The sequence below is a fragment of the Lobosporangium transversale genome, assembly GCF_002105155.1.
Source record: "Lobosporangium transversale strain NRRL 3116 chromosome Unknown BCR41scaffold_49, whole genome shotgun sequence".
In the NCBI taxonomy this organism is placed as follows: Eukaryota; Fungi; Mortierellomycota; class Mortierellomycetes; order Mortierellales; family Mortierellaceae; genus Lobosporangium; species Lobosporangium transversale.
The window spans coordinates 288960-310093 of NW_019029027.1; the positions used below are offsets into that span (position 1 = coordinate 288960).

The 21134-nt window shown below is 42.0% G+C and overlaps 6 protein-coding genes across 6 annotated transcripts; all 6 read left to right on the forward strand.

Annotated features, from left to right (window-relative positions):
* Positions 1-2230: 2230 nt before the first annotated feature.
* On the forward strand, positions 2231-7428 carry BCR41DRAFT_389518 (glycosyl hydrolases family 38 N-terminal domain-domain-containing protein). The gene is made up of 19 exons (XM_022028131.1): positions 2231-2558; positions 2648-2786; positions 2884-3045; positions 3146-3398; positions 3527-3887; positions 3986-4060; positions 4164-4237; positions 4307-4345; positions 4438-4558; positions 4703-4798; positions 4933-5111; positions 5178-5266; positions 5391-5579; positions 5673-5738; positions 5840-6228; positions 6358-6622; positions 6721-6823; positions 6967-7134; positions 7225-7428. Exons 1-19 carry the CDS (start codon positions 2313-2315, stop codon positions 7367-7369), a joined length of 3159 nt encoding a protein of 1052 aa, XP_021877232.1. The 5' UTR covers positions 2231-2312; the 3' UTR covers positions 7370-7428.
* A 2596-nt stretch (positions 7429-10024) lies between these two features.
* BCR41DRAFT_277276 (GPN-loop GTPase) lies at positions 10025-11247 on the forward strand (the record flags this gene model as incomplete). Its single annotated transcript, XM_022020196.1, has 4 exons — positions 10025-10117; positions 10221-10354; positions 10519-10623; positions 10761-11247. Coding segments are annotated over 4 exons (819 nt in total), but the record flags the coding sequence as incomplete, so codon positions are not given.
* A 1017-nt stretch (positions 11248-12264) lies between these two features.
* Positions 12265-13442, forward strand: BCR41DRAFT_374380 (hypothetical protein; the record flags this gene model as incomplete). The annotated part of the gene is made up of 3 exons (XM_022026865.1): positions 12265-12297; positions 12754-12943; positions 13306-13442. The coding sequence occupies 3 exons, from the start codon at positions 12265-12267 to the stop codon at positions 13440-13442; spliced, it is 360 nt and encodes a 119-aa protein (XP_021877234.1).
* Positions 13443-13725: 283 nt separating this feature from the next.
* BCR41DRAFT_177250 (hypothetical protein) lies at positions 13726-15367 on the forward strand. The gene is made up of 2 exons (XM_022019740.1): positions 13726-14944; positions 15028-15367. The coding sequence occupies exons 1-2, from the start codon at positions 13908-13910 to the stop codon at positions 15278-15280; spliced, it is 1290 nt and encodes a 429-aa protein (XP_021877235.1). The 5' UTR covers positions 13726-13907; the 3' UTR covers positions 15281-15367.
* Positions 15368-15825: 458 nt separating this feature from the next.
* Positions 15826-17337, forward strand: BCR41DRAFT_361661 (hypothetical protein). The gene is made up of 2 exons (XM_022025576.1): positions 15826-16949; positions 17042-17337. Exons 1-2 carry the CDS (start codon positions 15852-15854, stop codon positions 17309-17311), a joined length of 1368 nt encoding a protein of 455 aa, XP_021877236.1. The 5' UTR covers positions 15826-15851; the 3' UTR covers positions 17312-17337.
* Positions 17338-17548: 211 nt separating this feature from the next.
* On the forward strand, positions 17549-21114 carry BCR41DRAFT_177258 (hypothetical protein). Its single transcript, XM_022019741.1, has 7 exons — positions 17549-17810; positions 17910-19435; positions 19533-20076; positions 20186-20367; positions 20454-20564; positions 20669-20780; positions 20886-21114. Exons 1-7 carry the CDS (start codon positions 17702-17704, stop codon positions 20954-20956), a joined length of 2655 nt encoding a protein of 884 aa, XP_021877237.1. The 5' UTR covers positions 17549-17701; the 3' UTR covers positions 20957-21114.
* The last annotated feature ends 20 nt before the right edge of the window (positions 21115-21134 follow it).

A 21134-nucleotide genomic window follows, 5' to 3' on the forward strand; every position in this document is an offset into this window, starting at 1 on the left:
TCTTATTTTATTTTTTTTTTCCAAACAGGAAACTGTATTCGACAATGAATAAACAATCAACAAAACTAAAGAATTGCCTACCCAAAGAAGCACTCTTCGGTAACACTGCAGTCATATTTTGTCCCATTTATCATCAATTCCATAACAGCCATCGATTAGGAACCTATTTCTTTGTCCCACCATGTTCATTATCATCAACTATGCACAATTGAGTTGCTGTGTCCTACAAGGGTCCCTAAAAGAAAAAGAGCATCCACGCGAGTGACGATCGAGATATTCGCTTCACAAACCTTGTAGATGTGCTTTCTCTTTCTCTCCTTGCCACCAAAAATACGATATGAAGAATGATTCGTGATTGAAGTAAACTAGATCGTGCACAAGCTTGATTACATAGTCAGGTTCCAGAAAGGTACACTTTTACCCCACACATCAACACTGCAATTTAAAAAAAAGTGAGGACCATCTGACCAAAAAAGCAACTAGGATAAACACCATTACGGTTTCAGCTGCTTGCTCCTATTAATTCAACTCAATGTACTTTCTGTTCCATTAACCCAAAAAAAAAAAAAAAAAAAAAAAAATCAAATGAAAAGGAATGAATATTTATACCAACACGCCAATATAAAGCTCAGGGGTTTATTTTAAGAATGTCAAAACTGATCTAATTGGCTCAACAATAGCTGAAGATGGTGGACCAAGGATAGTCTCTTGGTTTCTGGGATGATGAACATAAAATGAAAGCCCAAAACCATGGTAACGCAAAATCCGGGGATCTGGAGCAGGAATGCATGCTATCCAAACTTGTCACCAGTCTTTACTAGGGCAGTACTCTAAATCGGAGTAGTTCCCTGAAAACGAAGAATCGAGCAACATCCGTGCCTCCAAGTAACATTCAATGCTATTTAGAAGATGGGTTACTACCATGATAGATATATTAAAATATATTGAATATATCAACGAATACATAAGTAGGTACTATCGAAGAACATGTAACACATTGTTCATCCTGCTGTGTGCTGGTGACATCTCTATCTTTGTCAGTCTGTTTTTAAAACCATAATCAAAATCTAAGCAGGTTCGGAGACCTATATAGCTTGCTAATCCAAATGTAGTCAGGATGGTTCCCAACTTACCCAGTGCTGTTAGGGTACCTCTCTGGGGACCATAAAGTTTAAAATTGAGGAGAACTATATTGAACATGAAGGTGGCAATGAAGAACAGCGTGATATTTCGAAACTGAGATGAAGTATAAAGTAGTCAACATTCCATAAATTGAATGTACTTACGAGGTATTAACTTGGTCGAAACCATGAACCCCTGTCATCGGAGCCAGATACCGCACAGAATGATGTTCATAGATCTTTTTTAACATTTAGTCTGCATATAAGTTGCCCAATAAGGTTGCAATGTGCATCCACGAGTTTGACTACAGGGATGGACAATGCGTCAGGTCTGAATAAATGCATGGACTATCCAATGTCCCAACAGACAATTTTGAAGTATGTTAAGGATTCAACGTGACACCTGACGACAATTGAATGTTGAAAAAAAGATCTCCGTTTAGCATCAATGCCTGCCACCCAGCACCCGACTAACAACTGAAGGTTGGCGGTTCAATTCCCAGCGGGAGAGCAGGTTTACTACACTAAATAGCGCCAATATCTCGAGGGAGAAGTCTAGCGATAGGACCTGCTCTATGGTCTAGAGGTGATAAGCCTTTCAGAATGCCGCGCGGAACGACCCTGAAAGAACGGCCGAACGCTAGGCAAAACAGACATTAATCCCCACCATCTACAGTACGTTAGTAATATAGTTCACACACAATGTTGTCCTTGCTTAGAAATGTGCGATAGTGAAAGGCCTTTAATAGTTAAAAATGTCAGAGGCATTGCTAGAATAAAAAAAATAAAATAAAAAATAAAAAAACCACCATCCAGCAAATGCAAGTTCACGATGCGGCGAAAAGACGTATTCACAATAGAATTGTCGTGTCAGTGAAATGTGTATAGAGGGGTATTGGTGGAAATAGGGAAAACAAGCGCATGGACCTCGTGCGTCTATGTGACCATGATCTAGCGCGATTAATTGGTAGTTCAATAAACGAGAACAAAAGGCGTGGGAATGTTTTTATTGGATGTGAACTGCTAAGAAGATGGATGGATGTGTCCATTTCATTCATTTCGACATCTCATCTTTTCTCTTCCTAGCTGCTTTTTTTTTTTTTTTTTTTTTTTTTTTTACCTTTTATAACTTGTCCCTTCGGTTATTCCATCTGAGAACAATAGATCAACCATACAATATATAAGAGTGTCATGGCTACTCTTAGCGCGCACCCGAGGTTCATACGGTCTATCACACTAGATCGTGCCGCCAAGTTCAGCTCTCCCGACATTTATAGCGACATTAACCTCTTCTCACAGCTCTATTCCAAGCGATCAACTGAAGCTATCGAGCTCTCAGTTTACTCTGTTCCTGACCTTAGACGTATTTCTTTCGACGAAGCCATAAAACAGAATTTCAAACCAACTATTCCGGGCACCAAATTTGGTCCCAGCTGGGTATTTTAACGTTTATCTTAAATCAAATGACCAATTCACAAGAATCTATTCAATCGATGTCATTCATTGACAAACTTTAAATCTTGTAGAGTACGCATTGGTTTAAGCTCAAGATCACTGTCCCTAAACAATGGTCTGGAGAGCACGTCGAATTGCTATGGGATTCAAACAGCGAAGCCATGGTCTGGTCCACAGAGGGCATACCCCGTCAGGGTTTGACAGGCGATAGTATGTTCGGAAATTACTTTTTATTGTATTTTATATATATCTTACGTGTGTTTACGAAGATATTTATATTAATTCTTCCTCGGTCATTCTTAACAAGAGGGTAACGATCGACGAGTCGAATATACTCTCACGAAAAAAGCTAAAGGTGAAGAGATCATTGAGCTATTGATTGAAATGGCCTGTAATGGCATGTTTGGTGCTGGCAAGGATGGGGTAATCAATCCGCCTGAAGAGAACAGATATTTCCAGCTCAGCCAAGGTAAACTCGTTGCTTTTCTAAATGCAACAGCTTTTTGATAACCTTATCCTTTTGCATATTTCGGTATTCTTACTTGAACATTCATTCTACATTTGAGCAGTCGAGATTGCAGTTCCAAATAAAGCCGCCTGGCAGCTCTTTTACGATATGCAGGTCATACTTGGTATAGCAAACGAGCTTCCTCACGAGGATGTCCGTGCTCAAGAGGCTCTTTATGCCTGTAACAATATCATTGACAACTTCAATAGGCGAGACATAGATGTTTCACTAAAGAAATGTCTTGAAATCAGTAGCGAGTTTTTGTCAAAGAAAGCTGCCCCAGGGGTTCATACGGTCACGGCGGTCGGGAACTGGTATGTGGTGTCAAATACGTGTCCATCATTTAACATTTTTTGAATGCTGGTTGTTTACAAGCCGTTGCATTGTGATCAAGTATAATTCTGCTAACATTTTATTCTATTTTGGTTTTTTTATGAATAAGTCATATTGATACCGCTTGGCTGTGGCCGTATGCTGAAACACGCCGTAAGACTGCCCGCAGTTGGTCCACACAATTACGACTTATGGAGGACTATCCAGAGTATGTTTTTGTGTGTTCACAAGCGCAGCAGCTTGAGTGGCTTTCCCAGGATTATCCAGAACTATTCAAAGAGATCCAGGCGGCTTCAGAAAAAGGCCGTTTTCAAGTCATTGGAGCCACATGGGTTGAGATGGACTGCAACCTGCCCAGTGGTGAAGCGCTTTGCCGTCAGTTTTTATATGGCCAACGATACTATGAAAAAAATTTTGGGTCTCGCTGTAAAATTTTTTGGCTTCCAGATACATTCGGATATTCTGCTCAGGTATTAATTAAACGAGGCTACGAAAAGCTTTTCCATGTTTAGGAGAAAGGGACACTGAAGCATCCCTTGATGTGTTTTGTATTTTTTTTTTTTTTTAGTTGCCTCAAATCCTTACACTTGCCGGTGCTAAATACTTTTTCACGCAAAAACTGTCTTGGAATAATATAAACAAGGTAATTTAGATACCTATTTATATCATGGGTTGGAATCAATGTGCTTGGCATGACTCCTAGTATATTAACCCTCCACCTTTGTTATTATACTTTTTTTTTAAAGTTCCCCAACACGACATTTACTTGGGTGGGCCTTGATGGAACGAAGGTTTTGACTCACATGGCGCCATGCGAGACGTAGGTTTTCTGTTGATATTGAGTGAAATCATAATGTTTTAGAAACTTATAATTTGTTGCTTGATATAGTTATACCGCGCAAGCTGATGTTTCCGACATGATCCGCAGGTTAGATGTGCTTCAATGATAAAGGAAGCTCTTGTTTAAACATGTACATCAGTACTTAATATTCTAATGACACACGATGATGTTTTGGATAGCGTCAAGAATAATCGCGACACAGCTTACAGCAACCAAAGTCTGATGCCTTATGGTAATGGTGATGGTGGCGGAGGGCCCCAACGCGCTATGTTAGAGCGTATTCGGCGCATGGCAAATCTTGTAAGCAGGCGTTTTTCCATAGATAGCCTTGTACTCATTTATATCTTCAATCCTTCAGATACAGTGAAATTATACAACTATTGAATGAAATTGCTTTTTTTTTTTTTTTTTTTTTTTTTTATTCCTTCCAAATTTTTACTCCAGGACGGCATACCTCGCTGTAAATCAGGAAGTGCTGAAGGCTTCTTTGAGAATGTAGAGAGGCAGGCAAAGGGACTGCAGGAGTGGAAGGGTGAGCTTGTAAGGAGCCTGTTCGTGCCTTTTTTTTTTTTTTTCTTTTTTTTTTTTTAAACTCTTTTGTTGCCCGAGGATCAAGGTTTTTATTACTAATTACTTTTGATCGGCTCCATGATATGCTATAATCCATGTAAAAGTACTTTGAGCTTCACCGTGGCACTTACACCTCGCAAGCAGCAACCAAAAAGTACAACAGGAAACTTGAGTTCCTCCTTCGTGATGTGGAAATTGCTGCAACCTTATGCCTTGGCTTTGGAAGAAGTGGGTTTAAATACCCTAAGGAAGAACTCGATTCCTTGTGGAAGGATCTTTTATTGTAAGTGTTACGACTTAGCTCTTCAATTCGCAACCTGGTTTTATTGTACTAATTCAAGAAATACAGGAATCAATTTCACGACATCCTCCCAGGGTCGGCTATTGAACTCGCCAATATCGATGCTCGTGCCTTGTACAAAGCAATTGAGACCAAAGGTACTCCATGGTAGCCATAGAGGACAAATGAATAGTGGGCATTTCAGAGAGATTCCGACGATAATACTGACCATTAAAATGCCAACCAACCTTCTATTCGATAATCGTACACGCACCTGTCCAGCAACAAAGCTACTAGATAATAGTCTCCATTCGCTTTATCAATCTTCATCGCAGCTTGAAGGAGGCGAAGCACGATATGTAGCATTCAACACTTTAGCTTGGTCTCGATCTGAAATCCTTGAGGTCCCGGTGCGGCCAGGAGATAATTTACAACAATACTCTGCAGACAAGAGCATAGGATACGCTGAGGGTAAGCTCATCACTTTTTAATTTGGACTATCTTGTTTGCTCCAAAATATGCTTATCAATCTCGGACTATATCTTTATACTTACTCGCGAATAGTTGAAAATGAAGGGTTCTCCTTCAAAGAGATTTCTGGCTCCAAGGCGGAAAAGGAGGGAGTCCGAGGTAAAGTAAAGCATTTGTGAATGATTGTATCAAATAGCCCTTGCTCGAAATGGTCTGGCAGACCTTATCCTTAATCGCGTTGTATTTTCCAAACTTATAAGCATTTACCGAAGGCCAGCATATTATCCTGGAGAACAGCTGGATCGTAGCCAAGTTTAACCAGCAAGGTCATCTGATCGGTCTCTACGATAAACAAGAGGTCCGTGAACTTATTCCTGAAGGTCAGGCAGGCAACAGGCTAAAGTTTTTTGAGGATGTTCCACTCTACTGGGATGCATGGGATGTAGAGATTTATCATCTCAACACTGGAAGAAATGCAGGCACTGCGAAAGCTCGTATCGAAGAAGTGGGTCCGCTAAGGGCGACTATTATTGTCAATCATACGCTGTCAGAGAATAGCACAGCTGTACAAAGTATTGTGCTGAGTGCTGTGTCACCGCGACTCGACTTTCACATGGAGGTAGAATGGCACGAGAACCGTGTTATTTTGGTAAGTAACACGCTTTCCTCATTCCATCATTCCCAAAGATACACGTTGGATTTACTATAAACGTATAAATGCGTAGATGGTCTTAACCCACGCCGTTCTTCTTTATCTCGCCTATTTACATGTTTATAGAAAGCTGAGTTTATATGGGATATTTGTTCTGATTTCGCAACGTACGATTCACAGTTTGGTATTGTACAGCGTACTACGACCTACAACACTAGTCACGATTATGCAAAGTTTGAGGTCTGTGGACACAAATTTGCAGATCTCTCAGAGCATGGGTATGGTGTGGCGCTGCTCAATGACAGTAAGTTTGGATATTCATGCCATGGGAATATGATGCGGCTATCATTACTGCGTTCGCCTAAAGCTCCAGATCTTAACTGTGATATGGGTGAGTACCTTTATAGTCCTTTCCTCTTTTCAGTAAATTGGCTACAGTACTTCAATTGGTCCTAAGTCCTTTCTCATTTGTTTAATTTGTCTGTGTAGGGCATCATGAGTTCTCATTCGCAATTTATCCTCACAAGGGGACATTTCATGAGTCGAACGTAGTGCGTGAATCGTATCAGTTCAATGCGCCAATGGTTGTCAAGTAAGCCTCATATGGCCTTGCTACTGTTGAAACAAATTACTGTATATCCTGTAGCCTGTAGATTCTGCAGACCTTTCCCTTTGAACTAATGAGACTACTTTGAACCTTATATATACGTGATATATGTGCTTGCTTTTGTGCAGGGCTGTATCTCAGGATGCTCGGGCTGAGCGTATGCCTGAGTCAGCTTTCAAGATCGAAGGCGCCAGGAATGTAGTACTGGATACGATCAAAAGAGCTGAGGACTCGGACCATGTCATATTACGACTACATGAAGCTTTTGGTGGCCGTGCCATGTTTAAGCTCAAGAGGTATATAATACGAAGCTTTAGATCCTTCTAATAGTGATATTTACATTATCACCTGCTAACATGTTGTATATTCTGTGGGTCATTTTAAAGTGTACTAGATATCCAGACTATCCATAGATGTAATATCATGGAAGATGAAGGGGTCCCTGTAGACTACAACAAGAATCAAAAGACCTCAGGATGGATCATTTTGCATGCATTTGAGATTTTGACTCTAAAGCTGAAGCTCAAGTGAGACAAAGAAATGAAAAGACTAGAATGAAAAGGGTTATAAACAATAAACTTTGATCTCAGTTAGTTCGCTCATCTCCACAATTCGCGTCATGTCGTAGAATAAGACAGTATTTCAGTCGACATCCGATCTGAAAAGCGTTCTTTTAATGCGCAGTAGCTCATTATGGAATGGTAGATAGTGGGCTCTAAGAAAGGAGACGATGAAGGCAAAGGTATATAGCGTACGAACAGTGACAGACTCTAGAATATTGACATTTAATAAGCCTGTGATCATCGCTAGCACAATCAATAAGGTTATTACAAGAGCTGTGATGAATGGGAATACCATATCCACTTCCACTGGGGCTATTGTGACAGATAGCGTCAATAGAGTTGGGTCTCTAGATAAGCCACCAATGGTCATTGTACAGTCACATGAAAAAATTATACGGCAAAATAAATTTAGAAAATAATTGACGCGAAGATAGCATCATCCTCTCTCTTTCTTTTTCTCATTTTTCACAACAATAACAACTTGAAAAAACCACCATGCCTTTAAATTTGGATATCGAGGATAAAGCTATCATGGTTGGAATGCATCTTGCGGGAATGAAGGATGCGGAGATCGCGCTGAAACGTAATGTATCAAGATCAACGGTCTACACTATTATTCAAAGATATTACAAAAGAGGTACCACCGCTCGCGCCCCCGCCCCAGGACGACCAAGAGCACTGAGTGAAAGAGATATCAGGAGCATAGTGCGCTGCACAAAGAGAGAAAGGAGAGCCACTCTTAAGGACATCACCAATCAATTGGCGAAGAAAGTGTGCACAAGGACCGTTGCAGAGATATTGCATTCACTGGGTATCTTCAGCCGGATCGCGGTTCCAAAACCATACTTAAATGAAGATCATATGAAGAAGCGACTGGCTTTTGCCAAAAAGTACGAGAGTTGGTCCAATGAAGATTGGAGTCGGGTAGTTTGGACTGATGAATCGTCATTTGAAGTTGGCGAGAATTTCCGTAAGATAAGAGTTTGGCGTACGGCGGAGGAAAAGTACGACCACGATTGCCTTATACCCACTTTCAAGAGTGGTAGAACATCCTTGATGGTCTGGGGGGCATTCACATCAACCAAAAAGTCTCGGTTGGTTATATTTAAACGAGGTCGTAGAGATGGGCAGTGTTTTGTGGAAGATGTATATAAAGTTGAACTAATCAGGTTTATGGCTGAAGTAGAGGGCGGCATTCTCATGGAGGATAATGCTCCAGTCCATACTTGTAAGATAGCAAAAGAATGGCGTGAAAATAACAACATCTCTAGGATTCCAGACTGGCCAGCATGTTCTCCGGATATAAACCCCATCGAGCGTGTATGGTCATTTCTCGCTAATGCACTCGATAAGCGCTCCAGAGGACCAAGAGATCTCCCCAGTCTCGCAGTAGCTCTTACTAAGGAGTGGAATAATTTGCCACAAGAGAAACTGGCAAGCCTTGTTGATTCCATGCCCAACAGGCTGAAAGAAGTGAGGAAGGCTAAAGGTGGGCACACTCATTATTAAACCCACATAGTACTTTTACCTTTCATACAGTATATCCTCAAAACCTCCATAAAGAAACAAAATCGACCTCTTTAACGAATTCTAAAGTTTCATGTTGATTGATAAAGTCTTTGTGTATGTTGTCTATGATCTGTTTGTCAAGGGTGCTCAAAAAATTACAAAAAAAATAGAATTTGCCGTAAAATTTCTTCATGTGACTGTACATCTATTAAAGTGCCCATGACGATTACTTACAGACACGACTTATGGGCGGGGTTCCTATAGGGATTTCGATTGACAGGCGAGATGTCACATTGAGCCAGGTGTGCACGACTACAATGCTAACCATTCCGCCCGATGTCATGTCCAGTTGCAGTTGCTAAACTAATGGTGTATTCCGTGGAAGGTTTGCCAGGTGAATATGGTTATCTCAATATTAAAGTTTTCACATGTGATAACACTACGCAGCGGTATTTGCAGCTCAATTCATTGTCAACAGGAGGATGGTCTCAAAGACTACATGGTTCGTGCACAACGTGTTGTCTCCACAGGCGCTGTCTGGATCATTAGTGTACACTAGTACCAGTATTTACGATTAAAAGACTACAGGAAAATTTCCGGTTATTGGTGTCAGTAAATATGGCGCAGAAATGTAAGCAAGTAGCCCTTCCTTTTAAATAGGACAACCCACGGATTGATGGGCTGCTGTTCCAGCTCTGAACCCTCTAAGGCCATACCCATACATGACCCCAGATAAGATGCTTCATTCAGTGAGAAGACCCTAAGGCGCATCTGCAGGACCTTGCTAGGGAATGGCATTTGATAGCTAGGGTTGGTTCAAAACGTCCTCGATTACAGATAGCTAGATCACTAAAGAAAAGGCATCCAAGAATTGATATATTGGGCCTTCTGGCACAAACAAAGGGAAAAAAAGATCTAACGCACAAGTGTGTATCTAGCAAAAGAAAGAGGACGATTGCGGGCTATGGGCTATTGCTGTACCTATCCTGCCACTTTGAACGAAGAAACAAACAATTGCAAAGCCACGTTTGCCTTAAATCACTGCGCTTGATAGGCGTATGTTTATTCATTCTCTTCATTTAACACTGTCAATACAGCAATAGCAATAGCAAATATGAGCGACAACACTCCTACACAGTCTGCTGGACGTCCTCCAGTCATTCTCTGCATCGGCATGGCAGGCTCTGGAAAGACAACGTTTATGCAGGTACTTTTTTCTTTTCCACATTACATTGTTTTGTTAAAACAAGAATTAACCAAGCATGCATTCGACTCATACGCTGACGACTATATTTCGTTTATTTTGATAGCGCCTTAATGCTCACCTGCATGCAAAGAAGCAGCCCCCATACATTCTCAATCTCGACCCTGCTGTTGCTGCACTTCCCTTCGCCGCCAACATCGATATTCGCGACACTGTTAACTACAAAGAAGTCATGAAGCAGTATGTGGGATATAGATACAGATCGCGAAAAGTCTCTTAATTGTTCTTGTGAAGCTCATGACTTGTGTGCAAGGGATATTCAGAGCTAATGCGGCTTGCCGTGGCACACTGGTTTTCTTGAATTTACGTTCTTTCTCTCAAAAATATATACACATATATATCAGGTATAATCTTGGACCCAATGGTGGTATTCTCACAGCTTTGAACTTGTTCACCACAAAGTTTGACCAAGTTCTTGGCTTCATTGACAAGCGATCCTCGTCCCTTGAGTAAGTATTACTCTTTCTTATCGATCTGCATCTTGTTTTGCTTTACTTCAGGGAATCCTGTGAGCAATAGTAGTATGTTTGTTACAACTGAATGGTTGATATTTATGATGGACTGTGGATGATCACTTAATAAATAGCTACATCTTGGTCGACACACCTGGTCAAATTGAAATTTTCACATGGTCAGCATCAGGGTCCATCATTACAGACACTTTGGCAGCTACATACCCCACCATGGTTGCTTATATCATCGACACTCCACGCACAGCTGCTCCAGCTACATTTATGAGCAATATGTTGTACGCCTGTAGTATTCTCTATAAGACGAAAGTTCCATTCATTCTAGTTTTCAACAAGACCGACGTCAAATCACACGACTTCGCAGTAGAATGGATGACGGATTTCGAGGCATTTCAAGAGGCATTGCGGAAGGATACAACATACATGAGCAGTCTGATGAACTCAATGTCATTAGTTTTAGATGAATTTTACTCTCACTTAAAGGTTGTGGGTGTTAGTGCTGTAACAGGAGCTGGTATGGATGAATTCTTAAAGGCAGTAGATGAGGCAGTAGTCGAATATAATGAAGAGTATAAGCCAGAATTAGAGAGAGTTCTTGCTGAGGTGCGGAGGAGGAAAGAAGCGGAGAAAGAGGAGCAAATGGAACGATTGATGAGAGATATGGCCATGGAAGAGAAAGGCAAGGAAGTTAAGTTTGATGGCACAAAGGGCGAGTATCCTCTCGAAAGAAATAGAGGCGAAGATGAAGATGAAGATGAAGATGAAGATGATGGTTATGACGAATTTGAACGGAGACCAAGATATAGACACGAGGTTGATTCAGATGAAGAGGAGGATATTGAGGCCTATAAGGCGGACCTAGAAGGGCGTCGGGCACGTTCTGAAGAAGAGTCTCTGAAACGCTTCCTTTCGGGTCAGCGACTTGAGTAAAGGATAACAATATCTCATTCCTCGCAACGCTTTCCTATTTATTTATTATAACTTCGTCCGTAACAAGGGCAAATTTGCCATTATAAATGGGCTTAAAATCCAGCAATCCATGGGCATTGTCTTGAAATTTTATTTCGATGTCGAAATAAATGACCGAAAACTAAATTGTCATAGAGCTATCCTGGCTTCTTTGTTTGTGCAAATAAAAAACTCTTGAAGACTTTCGCATGACCCTAGCATCCGCTTGGGAGTCCATTGTATCGTTTATTTATTGACTAGTGTAATAGCAGTGATAATATTCGCTGTCGTAGTCTCGACTTGGAAGGAGGGCAATCTGAGTCGATTCATTCTACCGCACCATAGAGCTTGACTAACTTGATCTTTTCCTGTACAGCTCGGCAAGACTTGATTTGTCACATCGTTTGCTTGCTCGTCTTCTTGCGTTCCCTTGATGTATCTGGGTTGGTAAGCACTGCTAATAGAGATTGTTGGGCCTGCTGAAACCGGGAACCACAGCAACATATCATACCCAAGGTGATACAAATATCTCTGTTGGAGTGAGTGGTGAACTGTGTGTGGCTCAGATGTAGTGGACATAAACGGCGAAAGAATGCATCGAAAGGATGTGAGCGGTTATGAGAGCAAGGAAGAAGGGGTTGGTATGCCTGTTCAAGTCCTTGGCAAGAGAGCATGAGTAGCAGTTGTGATCACAAGTTGATTTCGGTGAGTCCGCATAACAATAGTATAGTTTCTAGACCCTATCTTCCACGTACAGCATTGCATTATTGTTGTTTTCAGACCTAATCATGCGAGGTATTTCTCTTTCTGAGGGTTCCTTGTGTTAAACGGCCAGACAGAAAGCTTAGAAGAGATACAGACACAACGGTGAAAAAAATGTATGTGAGCAAACAGTTGCTGTGTTTATTTGTTGTCTGCACATGCCTTCTTTTATCGCGGGCTTTTTTTTTTATTGTTTCGCAAATCTTGTTTCCTTTTTTGTTCGTCAATCACTGTGTGCACGAATAAGCAGCTGAAGCATCTCTTTGGTTTCTGTACATGTATAAACACATTTTACATCGCGGCGTCGTTCAAAACACAAGCGTTTTCCATTGGTGCCTCCAGACAAACTTTATTTTGGTGGCCACTCCACAATCATCCCATGGTTATAACAATCCCTAGGAAAGGATCAAATGCGTCGGTACCAATCTCGCTTCTGTATTTCTAGATGCAAATGTTTTGGCGATTGGTATCAACTATCAAATTCACACATACACACACCAAACGACCGCCAAAAACCACCACTCTCGCTTCTGCTCTCCCTCCATCCACAAGGCGCTGCGCAATATCACCATTAACAAGGCATTGTCCAGTAAGAAAGGGTGCTTAGATAGCTTTTACTCCAAGCAATAAGCGCATGCAACTACATCACTCCTATCTCCGCCATTGATGCCGGAATCTGAGAGTCAACGAATATCTCTGCTTTAATGCAATAGTACTGGGGCTGTTGGAGCAAAGAGCATCATATGAAGCCATTCTCTGATAAAAAAGACTTTTTTTTCTTTAGTTGTTACCTTTGACAAGGATATAATCACCGAGTCATATCTGTCAATGCATTTATTACCCCTGTTCAAAATTATAAATCTTCTTTTATTCATTAAATTCCTCACAAAGCACAAAGCAAGGGCCAGTGCAAACAAAAGAAACTGAAAAAAAAAAAAATTGTGTAAAAAGGATTGACATCGACACTGTATGCTGTATATGGAGATGATTTTTTCGAATGCTCACTTTGGTATCTCAATGCTATTGTTTCCAATCTGCCGTTCATGCGAGAGCTTGTATTTATTTGTCAATCTCTGCTATTGACTTGAACAAAATCCCAATCCAAACAAAGGAACTGAATAAAGATTGATGTGGCCTGTGAAGCAAAGGATCGATATCAAAACTATATGAGACAATGATAAAACCAGAGGGTCAAGCTTGTCGCTCTTTTTGGTTAGTCCTTTTTCAATTATAAGGATTTTGTTAAGTAAACCATTTATATTTGAAAGAGTCTAGCCAAAAAGAGCGACAAGCTTGACGCTCTGGATAAAACTCATCATCAATCCAGGATATAAAAAGGTATCATTGTCTTCCTCCTTCAATGTCCCATCCCTTTTACCACTGCCACTTGTTCCTGTATCTTTCCCTCAATATCCTTTATCTATTCACTTTGGATCTTTAAACCATAAAAAAGCTCATCCTTTTATACCTTTGTCGCTCTTTTTTTTCTTTTTCATTTCTTTTCATCACCACTATTTTTCCTTTTTTCTTTCTCTTTCGCTTAGATATTGACCATGGGGCTGAAGTCCTTCTTCAAACTGGTTGCGGATCGCGGGGTTTTACCTTCGGAAACTGACGTGGGCACTTTCTTGGCGGCAAATCCTGACCATTCTGTTCATGTAGATCTCCTCGGTACTTTCTATTACGACATCCTCCGCAGAGTCGTCCATGCAAAGATGAAAAACGAATCCATCATTGATGTAGGAAGGCCCCTGGCTCTCGTGATAAAGGATCTTTTCATAACGGACAATTTGACTATACATATTGATAGGAAACCTTGTACTGAGAAAGAAAAAGCAAGGACAGAACGGCAAGGCATAAGAGAAAAAAATATGGATGCTTTGGAGAACGATATGAGCACCTTCGAGAGAAATTCTCGGAGTGGGGTATGGACTCGTCCTCAAGTCATGAGGCGCATCCAGAAGGGTCTTCGAGAAGTCCACACCCTCAGCGTCCAGGACAAGGATCAGCTGGCAACAGGCCTTAGCTCTGTCTTCGATGTCTGTCTGTGTGCATATGAAGCGGACCCATGCATAGGGTGCCATAATGAGGAGAATGATAGGATCGTGATATCCCAAGACTCTGATTTTTTTGCGTACGAACGAGTCTGCATCCTAGTGCGACCCCTTCTGCACCGCAGACGGAAGTTTGGGGTTTACGATGTAGACAACGTTATCCAAGCACTAAGACTGCCATCACACGCGCATCTGGTGTTATTCTGTGCCATCGCAGGCAATGACTACTCAAGGAACCTCGAGACCTTAGGCCCGGTTAATAATCTTCGATTAATTCGAAAGGTTGCGTGGAACGAGAACTACAATAAAATGCTTCGGGGCTACCTAAGGGAAGCTAGTAAGGTGTTGGGAAGGAACGCAGCCTCTGAAGAAGGCCGTTTCAGAGTAGCTCTCCGCATTTTTACTTCCGGCCATCAAACGTCGGCCCAAGCGTTACCATTGAACAATGAGTTCGATAGCTTCAAGCAGCGTCTACTCAATGGAAAGGATCTTCGCCATAGAATGGCTCAGCAAAGGCGAGCGCAGCGCCGCAGAACGTAAGAAAGCTCAAGCTATAGTTTTAGCCTTGAAACCATACGTCCCCAATACTAATCGTTAGTCCCTTTCTTGGATAATGTAGAGGCGCACCATCATTCTATATAGCGGAAGGGTCACATAGGAACCAGTTTCGGCCCGTCTTTTCTGACAAGGCGAGCATATTGAATGGGCGCACAGTTGATATCAGTAACTGCCGTCAGCACGATAGGCCGGGCCTTAAGCATCCACCACGTCGGAAAAAGGCAAAAAGAGGCAACAGAAAAAACAAAAGCGGAAGCACAAAGGCAAGAAGCGCCACAGGGCTAAAAAAGAAGGTGCACCAATTAGGAACTTGAAGAATGCTACGAAGGTTGATCACAGCTACAGCAGTAAGCACCCTATCAAGGCCTTAACAATTGGGTCCCTTAAGGCCTCCATGGTAAGGAAAGGCGGACTGGATGCAGATGAAAGGGATAGTATTGCAGGCCAGATCCGAGGGGTAGTTGTTGTCCTCAACCGACTACGCCGCTATGCATACTGGGCGATTGCCTTGGACATTGAGAGGATCATGCGGTTACCAGGGGCAGCAAGGTCGAGGACAAAAAACAAGGAAGGCGGTAGAAACGCCCCATTATCTCCTCGCTTATGAACATTTCAAGGCCACCACTGAACTTTCCCCAATAAAGGAAATAGACATCACATTGGGGGGCGTGCAAGGCTTTGATCCCAAAAAGATCTCATTTCCAAGAGCGTCAGAGCTACTAATGGGCCAAGTACAGACATCATTAAGGCAGCACTACAGGAACGCAATGGTATAGCTTGTGTAGGGTATTTTCATGTGTATTCTGCAATCAAATGCTCTTTATTCAGACTTTTTTTTTTTTTTTTTTTTTTTTTTAGCTTGATGTCGAGAAAACAAACGAAGATATGAGCGACATTGAGTTTTTTTTGCGGGAGAACAAAAAAGTGAAAAAATACTCAGACTTTCCTACGTCCCCCTGGTCACCCGGGTATGTATATCTGTCTGAACACGCCCTAGTTGACACCCTCTGGGCGAACGAAGATACCAAGCAGCTGCTGGAGCGTATTCTGCCTCTCGACAATTCTTCCAAGACTGCAATGTTTGAGTGTGTACAGGGAACAAAAGGGGTTTTGATTCAGGCTCTCTTTTGTGACATTGGAGGCGATCGCATGGTTCTTGGATATCGAGACAAAGTATCCCTGCAGTCACAGGACAAAGATATAACTCGGTTCAAACTCAAAGGAACGATTTCTACCAACGGTCTAGTTCTGAATCTACTTGCCTATGACACAACCCAGACGAAGAGACAGCAGCAGTTTGACGTAGATGAAGAAGACGCCAGCCAAGAACTGGAGCTTTCTCAGGGATTCCTCAACACGACGTGTTCAAAGGCAGCCGGTGAAGGTCTGACAGATGAAGACTATGCAAACATAAACTGGAAGAGGAACTCCAAACTGCTTGAAAACGTTGAGCTCACATTCAACAAACCAGGGCGGTGCCCATCCGCAAACACCACAACTATCGTCGAATGCGATCCTGGTATTGTTAACGCCCTTACGTTTTCCTCCCTAGATCCTCACAACCCTAACTTGCGGCAAACGGTAAAGGTGAGAAGCAGGTTCTTGTACCTCCCCGTCCTCCGCTTCAATCACCTGTTGAACAAAAGGAAGCGTGAAAAAGGAATGATTGAGGTTGAGAGCGCCATCCCTGTGTTTGGAAGGGATACGTACAATGAGCACTTTCAATGGATGAACGAGGAGTCCCAGACACAGATAGGATCAAAGAATTTGGATGTGCTTCAAGAGTTCTACGAGTCCAGATGGCACCTGAAAAAAAAATGGGACCTACGAAAGGCTCAACGAGCTACGTTCGACTACGCGGTACAGCGAGTGTTGGAGATGCTTGGGGAAAAAGGAGTGCTTGTCGTCGGTCTAGGGTCCTTTGAAAGTAGTAAAGGAGTTCCCAGCAAGCACACTGCTATAACGAGACACCTTATCACACAGGTATGACTTTTTTTTTTAAAAAAAAAAAATAAGAAAAGCTGGAAAGCCATAGAACCCTTGCTAATAAACGACTGACCATTTGAAACGCTTAGATCAAAGCACGAGGACACTTCGCTGTAGGAGCGCACGGATTTTACACCAGCGCCCGCTGTCCCCGACCCCTCTGCGATAGCTTTTTAGAGACGGTGTACCCTCGCTCTAAATATTGCCGGACATGTAAGGTATTCTTCGACTGTGACGCAGTAGGGGCGGAAAACATCGCAAGAATCGGTCTTGCTCAAATTGAGAGGCAAGAGAGGCCTGCAAAGTACAAGCCCACGGAAGAGTCGCCTGCTCCGGCTGCAAAGCGCGCACGACGCTAGACACAAGTATTTGGGTGCCGGCACACCCACAAAAAATTTGTAAGTTCTGTTTATTTTCGTCTCCTGTATCCTCTCTAATCTTTTGCCCCTGAATTTCTGGACTAACTTTAAAAACCATACAGATCAACAGATAACTGAACCTGGACATTACGGTGCATAATTTCTTGTGCGACTGCTTTTATGACAAACAAACAAAGGCAACGCGATGCTCACCATCAAGCACTCATTTTCTTTTCTTCATCGACACTCAACAGGCGATATTGCTATATCCTTATTCTTTCTTAATATAAATCGTCTAATATCAACATTTATTTTAATCGCCATTCAATATTACAACCCATCGAATACGAAGCAATTCCTTTTTTTATAGACAAGAACTCTCCTCACATCATGCCACCAAAGACAGCATCACCGATAAAGACTAAGACACTGGGAGATTTTTTTACCAAAGATGACTCATTACATAGTGCCTCCAAACTTGAGAAACCTGCAAATAATCGTAAGGCGTTAAATACATGGCGTTAAAGAACCAATAATTTCATATTTTCTTACAATACATGATCGACTAAGGCCTATTTCCATCTATGTTAAAATACAGAAGCTATGACCAGTACCACTGCTATTATGTCTGCCGCCAATGATACAGTAGACAGCACTGGTTCACCTAAATCAAAAGCAAAAAAGAAGGCTAATAAAACCAGAACAAAGGAAGATCATGAAAATCAGCAGCCTATGTCAAATGATGTCGATACACAGCAGGTGCAAAATGATACGCCATCAAAAGATTCTACATTATCGAAAGGGAAACGTACACGCATGGAGGTTTCAGTTGTTGTCCCATTAATGCAACATCCTCAAGCTGCCTTGGCTACCTCTAAATTTATAGAGAGGCCAATACTTGCTACAGAGGCAGCTCCACCCTCTTCTCTAATTGACTCAAAGGAAGCAACGCAGTCTGGCAAACCAACGACTTCTGCCGTCAGTACATCTGGCAGTCTAACTCTTGGTGGAGGCTCTAGCAATATCAGTAAATTTAACAAGGTTGATACTGCCTCCATGTTTAAGGTCAGAAGCGGGAAGGCTTACATCACTGAAAGCAAACTCAAATTTTCTGCTCATCCATCGGCAATCGCAGACTTGTATCGATTTCACGAGTACCGAGAGAGCCTGCAGATGTCTGAAGATTTGTCTCAATATACAGGAGTTAGTGTTGAAACGGACCATGTAGAGATCACAAGTATACCGACTAAGCATTATGGACTCATTGCAAAGTTAGTAGAGGAAAGCGAGCTTGTTCTAAACGAAGCAGCTGCTCATATCATGAGCACACTCTGTCCTTCTGGATTTGATACTCTTGAGGATCCTACAGCACCGTTCAATGCACAGGATGGTGAAGGGGAGATGGACGTGGATAATGACGTGCAAACGGACGGCTCCACGCACGAACAGGCTCTTGTCAAGAGAAATGTCACAACTGTTTCAACGACAGCCATCATGGATGCCATCCAAGCGGTAGCACAGAGAGTCAATTATGGTGTACCGGTCTCCAGCCTTCCAGCATCAATTACTGTGACGCCTTCTAACCTATCTGTTTATAGATGGGAGGTGCAAGATATCGACCGTTACTTTCCGAGCGATATGAAAGCAGTGGTTCTCAAACGAAGGAATAAGCGTATTGGAGCTTCGGCTGCATTAACAGCTTGGTTTCTGGGATTAGAGACAAAGCAGCAGGAAGAACTCTGTCCCCTTCCCATCACCCCTGTTATAGCTCCAGGAGCTGAAGGTGGTTCGACAATAGGCAAGAAGAGTCGGCTATCTCTGGGCGGTGAAAGCATGGATGTAGATGCAATTGGGAACCGTACTAACGAAGAACCTTTAGATGCATTGAGTGTCCATAATCAATCAACTGTTGCGGCTGTTGTGGACCCTGCAGTCCTAGAAGCTAAGTTAAAAGAAGCAGAAGCTAAGAAGAAGGAAGCTGAGGCGAAGGAGGAACGCCGGCTGGAAAAAGAACGCAAAATGCTTGAGAAACAGCTGGAGAAGGACCAGAAGGAGGCGGAGCGCTTGCAGAGGGAAGAGATCAAGAGGAAGAAAGCGGAAGAAGAGCGATTGAAAAAAGAGCAAGTAAGTAAACACATCAAGCTGTTTGCTATAGGGATTTCTCGATTTTTTTCATGCCACTCTTGGCACCCTAACATCAGTTCATCTTTGGGCTACTTAGACCTCCATGCGGTTTGTTGGTTTTTTCAAACCAATCACAAGTTCTGCCACTAAGAAGGATGCACCTGAGTCTTCTGCAAAAAGCGATTTATCTGCGCCGCCACTTTCAGAACTATTCCATCCGTTCCATATCAAAAAGAACACTTCTCTAGCACCAATCAATCAATTCACAAAACATATTTCTGCCGAGAAAATTGATGAAGCACTGGATATTAAAGCAGGAAAAGATGGGGATTTGAGTGGTATGGACGTGGACATGGATTTGGGTCATAATGTTCCAAAGGTAGCTGAAACAAAGTATGCTAGGGAGACAGTGCGCTCGTTGTTCTCAAGGAGACCACAGTCCAAAGGTGTAGATGCGCAGCAGCAAGAAAAGAAACTACCAAGGCATTACAAGTCTATGACTGTCTCTGAAGCAGTTCGATCAGGATTGTTAGTTCAAGACGAAGGAAATGATATTAGTTACATGCTCACATGGAAAGACATACCCTCCTTACGCATGCGTTTACTGCAATTTGCAGAGAACTATCGACCTGCTTACTATGGCAAGTGGAAGCTTCTGTAGTTTGTATGGACAGGATATAGTTTGCATAATTTATTTGATATTAACCATTATTATTACTCTCTTTTTTTCTTTTTTGCTTGGAACTCTAGGCACTTGGTCGAGACAGAGCAAACGCATTACTGGACGTCGATTTCTTGGTAAGGATACCGAGCTGGTTGACTATGACTTTGACAGTGAAGCCGAATGGGAAGAGGATGAAGAAGGTGAGGAGTGCAAGAGTGATGATGATGAAGAGGACGTAGAGGATGTTGGCAGCGATCAGGATGAGGAGGTAAGACCCAGCATTCATGCATTATTAGTTATGATGTTACTGGCATGTTTGAGCTAAGATGTATCAATGTTTTATTGGTGTGTTAGGATGATTGGTTAGTTCCCGAAGGATATCTATCTGAGGACGAGGGGTTGGATGCAGGCGAAGAAGGTGGAGCCGAGATAACATCGCAAAGAAAATCAAAAGAAGTCCGTCGCGTAAGTGAAAGTAGATACCTATCAGTCAGTATTACAAAAAGAAAAAGAAAAAAGAGAAAAAAAGGCATTTGATCTCATATCAACAATCCTTTAATTGAATACAGCCTGCGCTTTCGCAAATGACGCCGATCATCGTCGGCCCTATTTTTGAGACAGTTTTGGGTGAATGCTCAACCCATCCGGTGCTGGAGGCTTATCATGTTGAATTCCTAGGAGGTAAATCGATCTATTAGGTTATAATAACGCGTTGAATGTGGGGCTGTCGATATAGCTTTATGATAATAACAATTATAATGTCTAATGATTTCTGGCATATTGTAGATTACAATATTGGAATGGATATGTACCATGCTGTGGATTCCTATCCATATCCTATTCAAGTAGTGGAGTAGCGCTGTTCATAATTGCGTCCTTTTGAAGCAGGTCTTTTAAGGATGCCCCGACAGAATACATGGCTTATTCTGCTGTTCATAATTGTACATTAAGGAATAAATAACTCTTCCGACTATCTCTTATAAATCTAGGACTCTCCTGCCACTTTTGTTCTTTTGTTTACCTTATTTAAAATAT

What these genes read in the sequence shown, in the direction of transcription:
- BCR41DRAFT_361661 (XM_022025576.1), top strand. Translation starts at nt 15,852, where the DNA reads ATGAGCGACATTGAGTTTTTTTTGCGGGAGAACAAAAAAGTGAAAAAA. An exon ending in CGAGACACCTTATCACACAG is followed by an intron (nt 16,950 to 17,041) that starts GTATGACTTTTT and finishes TGAAACGCTTAG; the next exon opens with ATCAAAGCACGAGGACACTT.
- BCR41DRAFT_177250 (XM_022019740.1), top strand. Translation starts at nt 13,908, where the DNA reads ATGGGGCTGAAGTCCTTCTTCAAACTGGTTGCGGATCGCGGGGTTTTA. An exon ending in CGAGCGCAGCGCCGCAGAAC is followed by an intron (nt 14,945 to 15,027) that starts GTAAGAAAGCTC and finishes TGGATAATGTAG; the next exon opens with AGGCGCACCATCATTCTATA.
- BCR41DRAFT_177258 (XM_022019741.1), top strand. Translation starts at nt 17,702, where the DNA reads ATGCCACCAAAGACAGCATCACCGATAAAGACTAAGACACTGGGAGAT. An exon ending in TGAGAAACCTGCAAATAATC is followed by an intron (nt 17,811 to 17,909) that starts GTAAGGCGTTAA and finishes GTTAAAATACAG; the next exon opens with AAGCTATGACCAGTACCACT. An exon ending in TCATGTTGAATTCCTAGGAG is followed by an intron (nt 20,781 to 20,885) that starts GTAAATCGATCT and finishes GGCATATTGTAG; the next exon opens with ATTACAATATTGGAATGGAT.
- BCR41DRAFT_389518 (XM_022028131.1), top strand. Translation starts at nt 2,313, where the DNA reads ATGGCTACTCTTAGCGCGCACCCGAGGTTCATACGGTCTATCACACTA. An exon ending in TTGTGGAAGGATCTTTTATT is followed by an intron (nt 5,112 to 5,177) that starts GTAAGTGTTACG and finishes CAAGAAATACAG; the next exon opens with GAATCAATTTCACGACATCC. An exon ending in GGAAAAGGAGGGAGTCCGAG is followed by an intron (nt 5,739 to 5,839) that starts GTAAAGTAAAGC and finishes CAAACTTATAAG; the next exon opens with CATTTACCGAAGGCCAGCAT.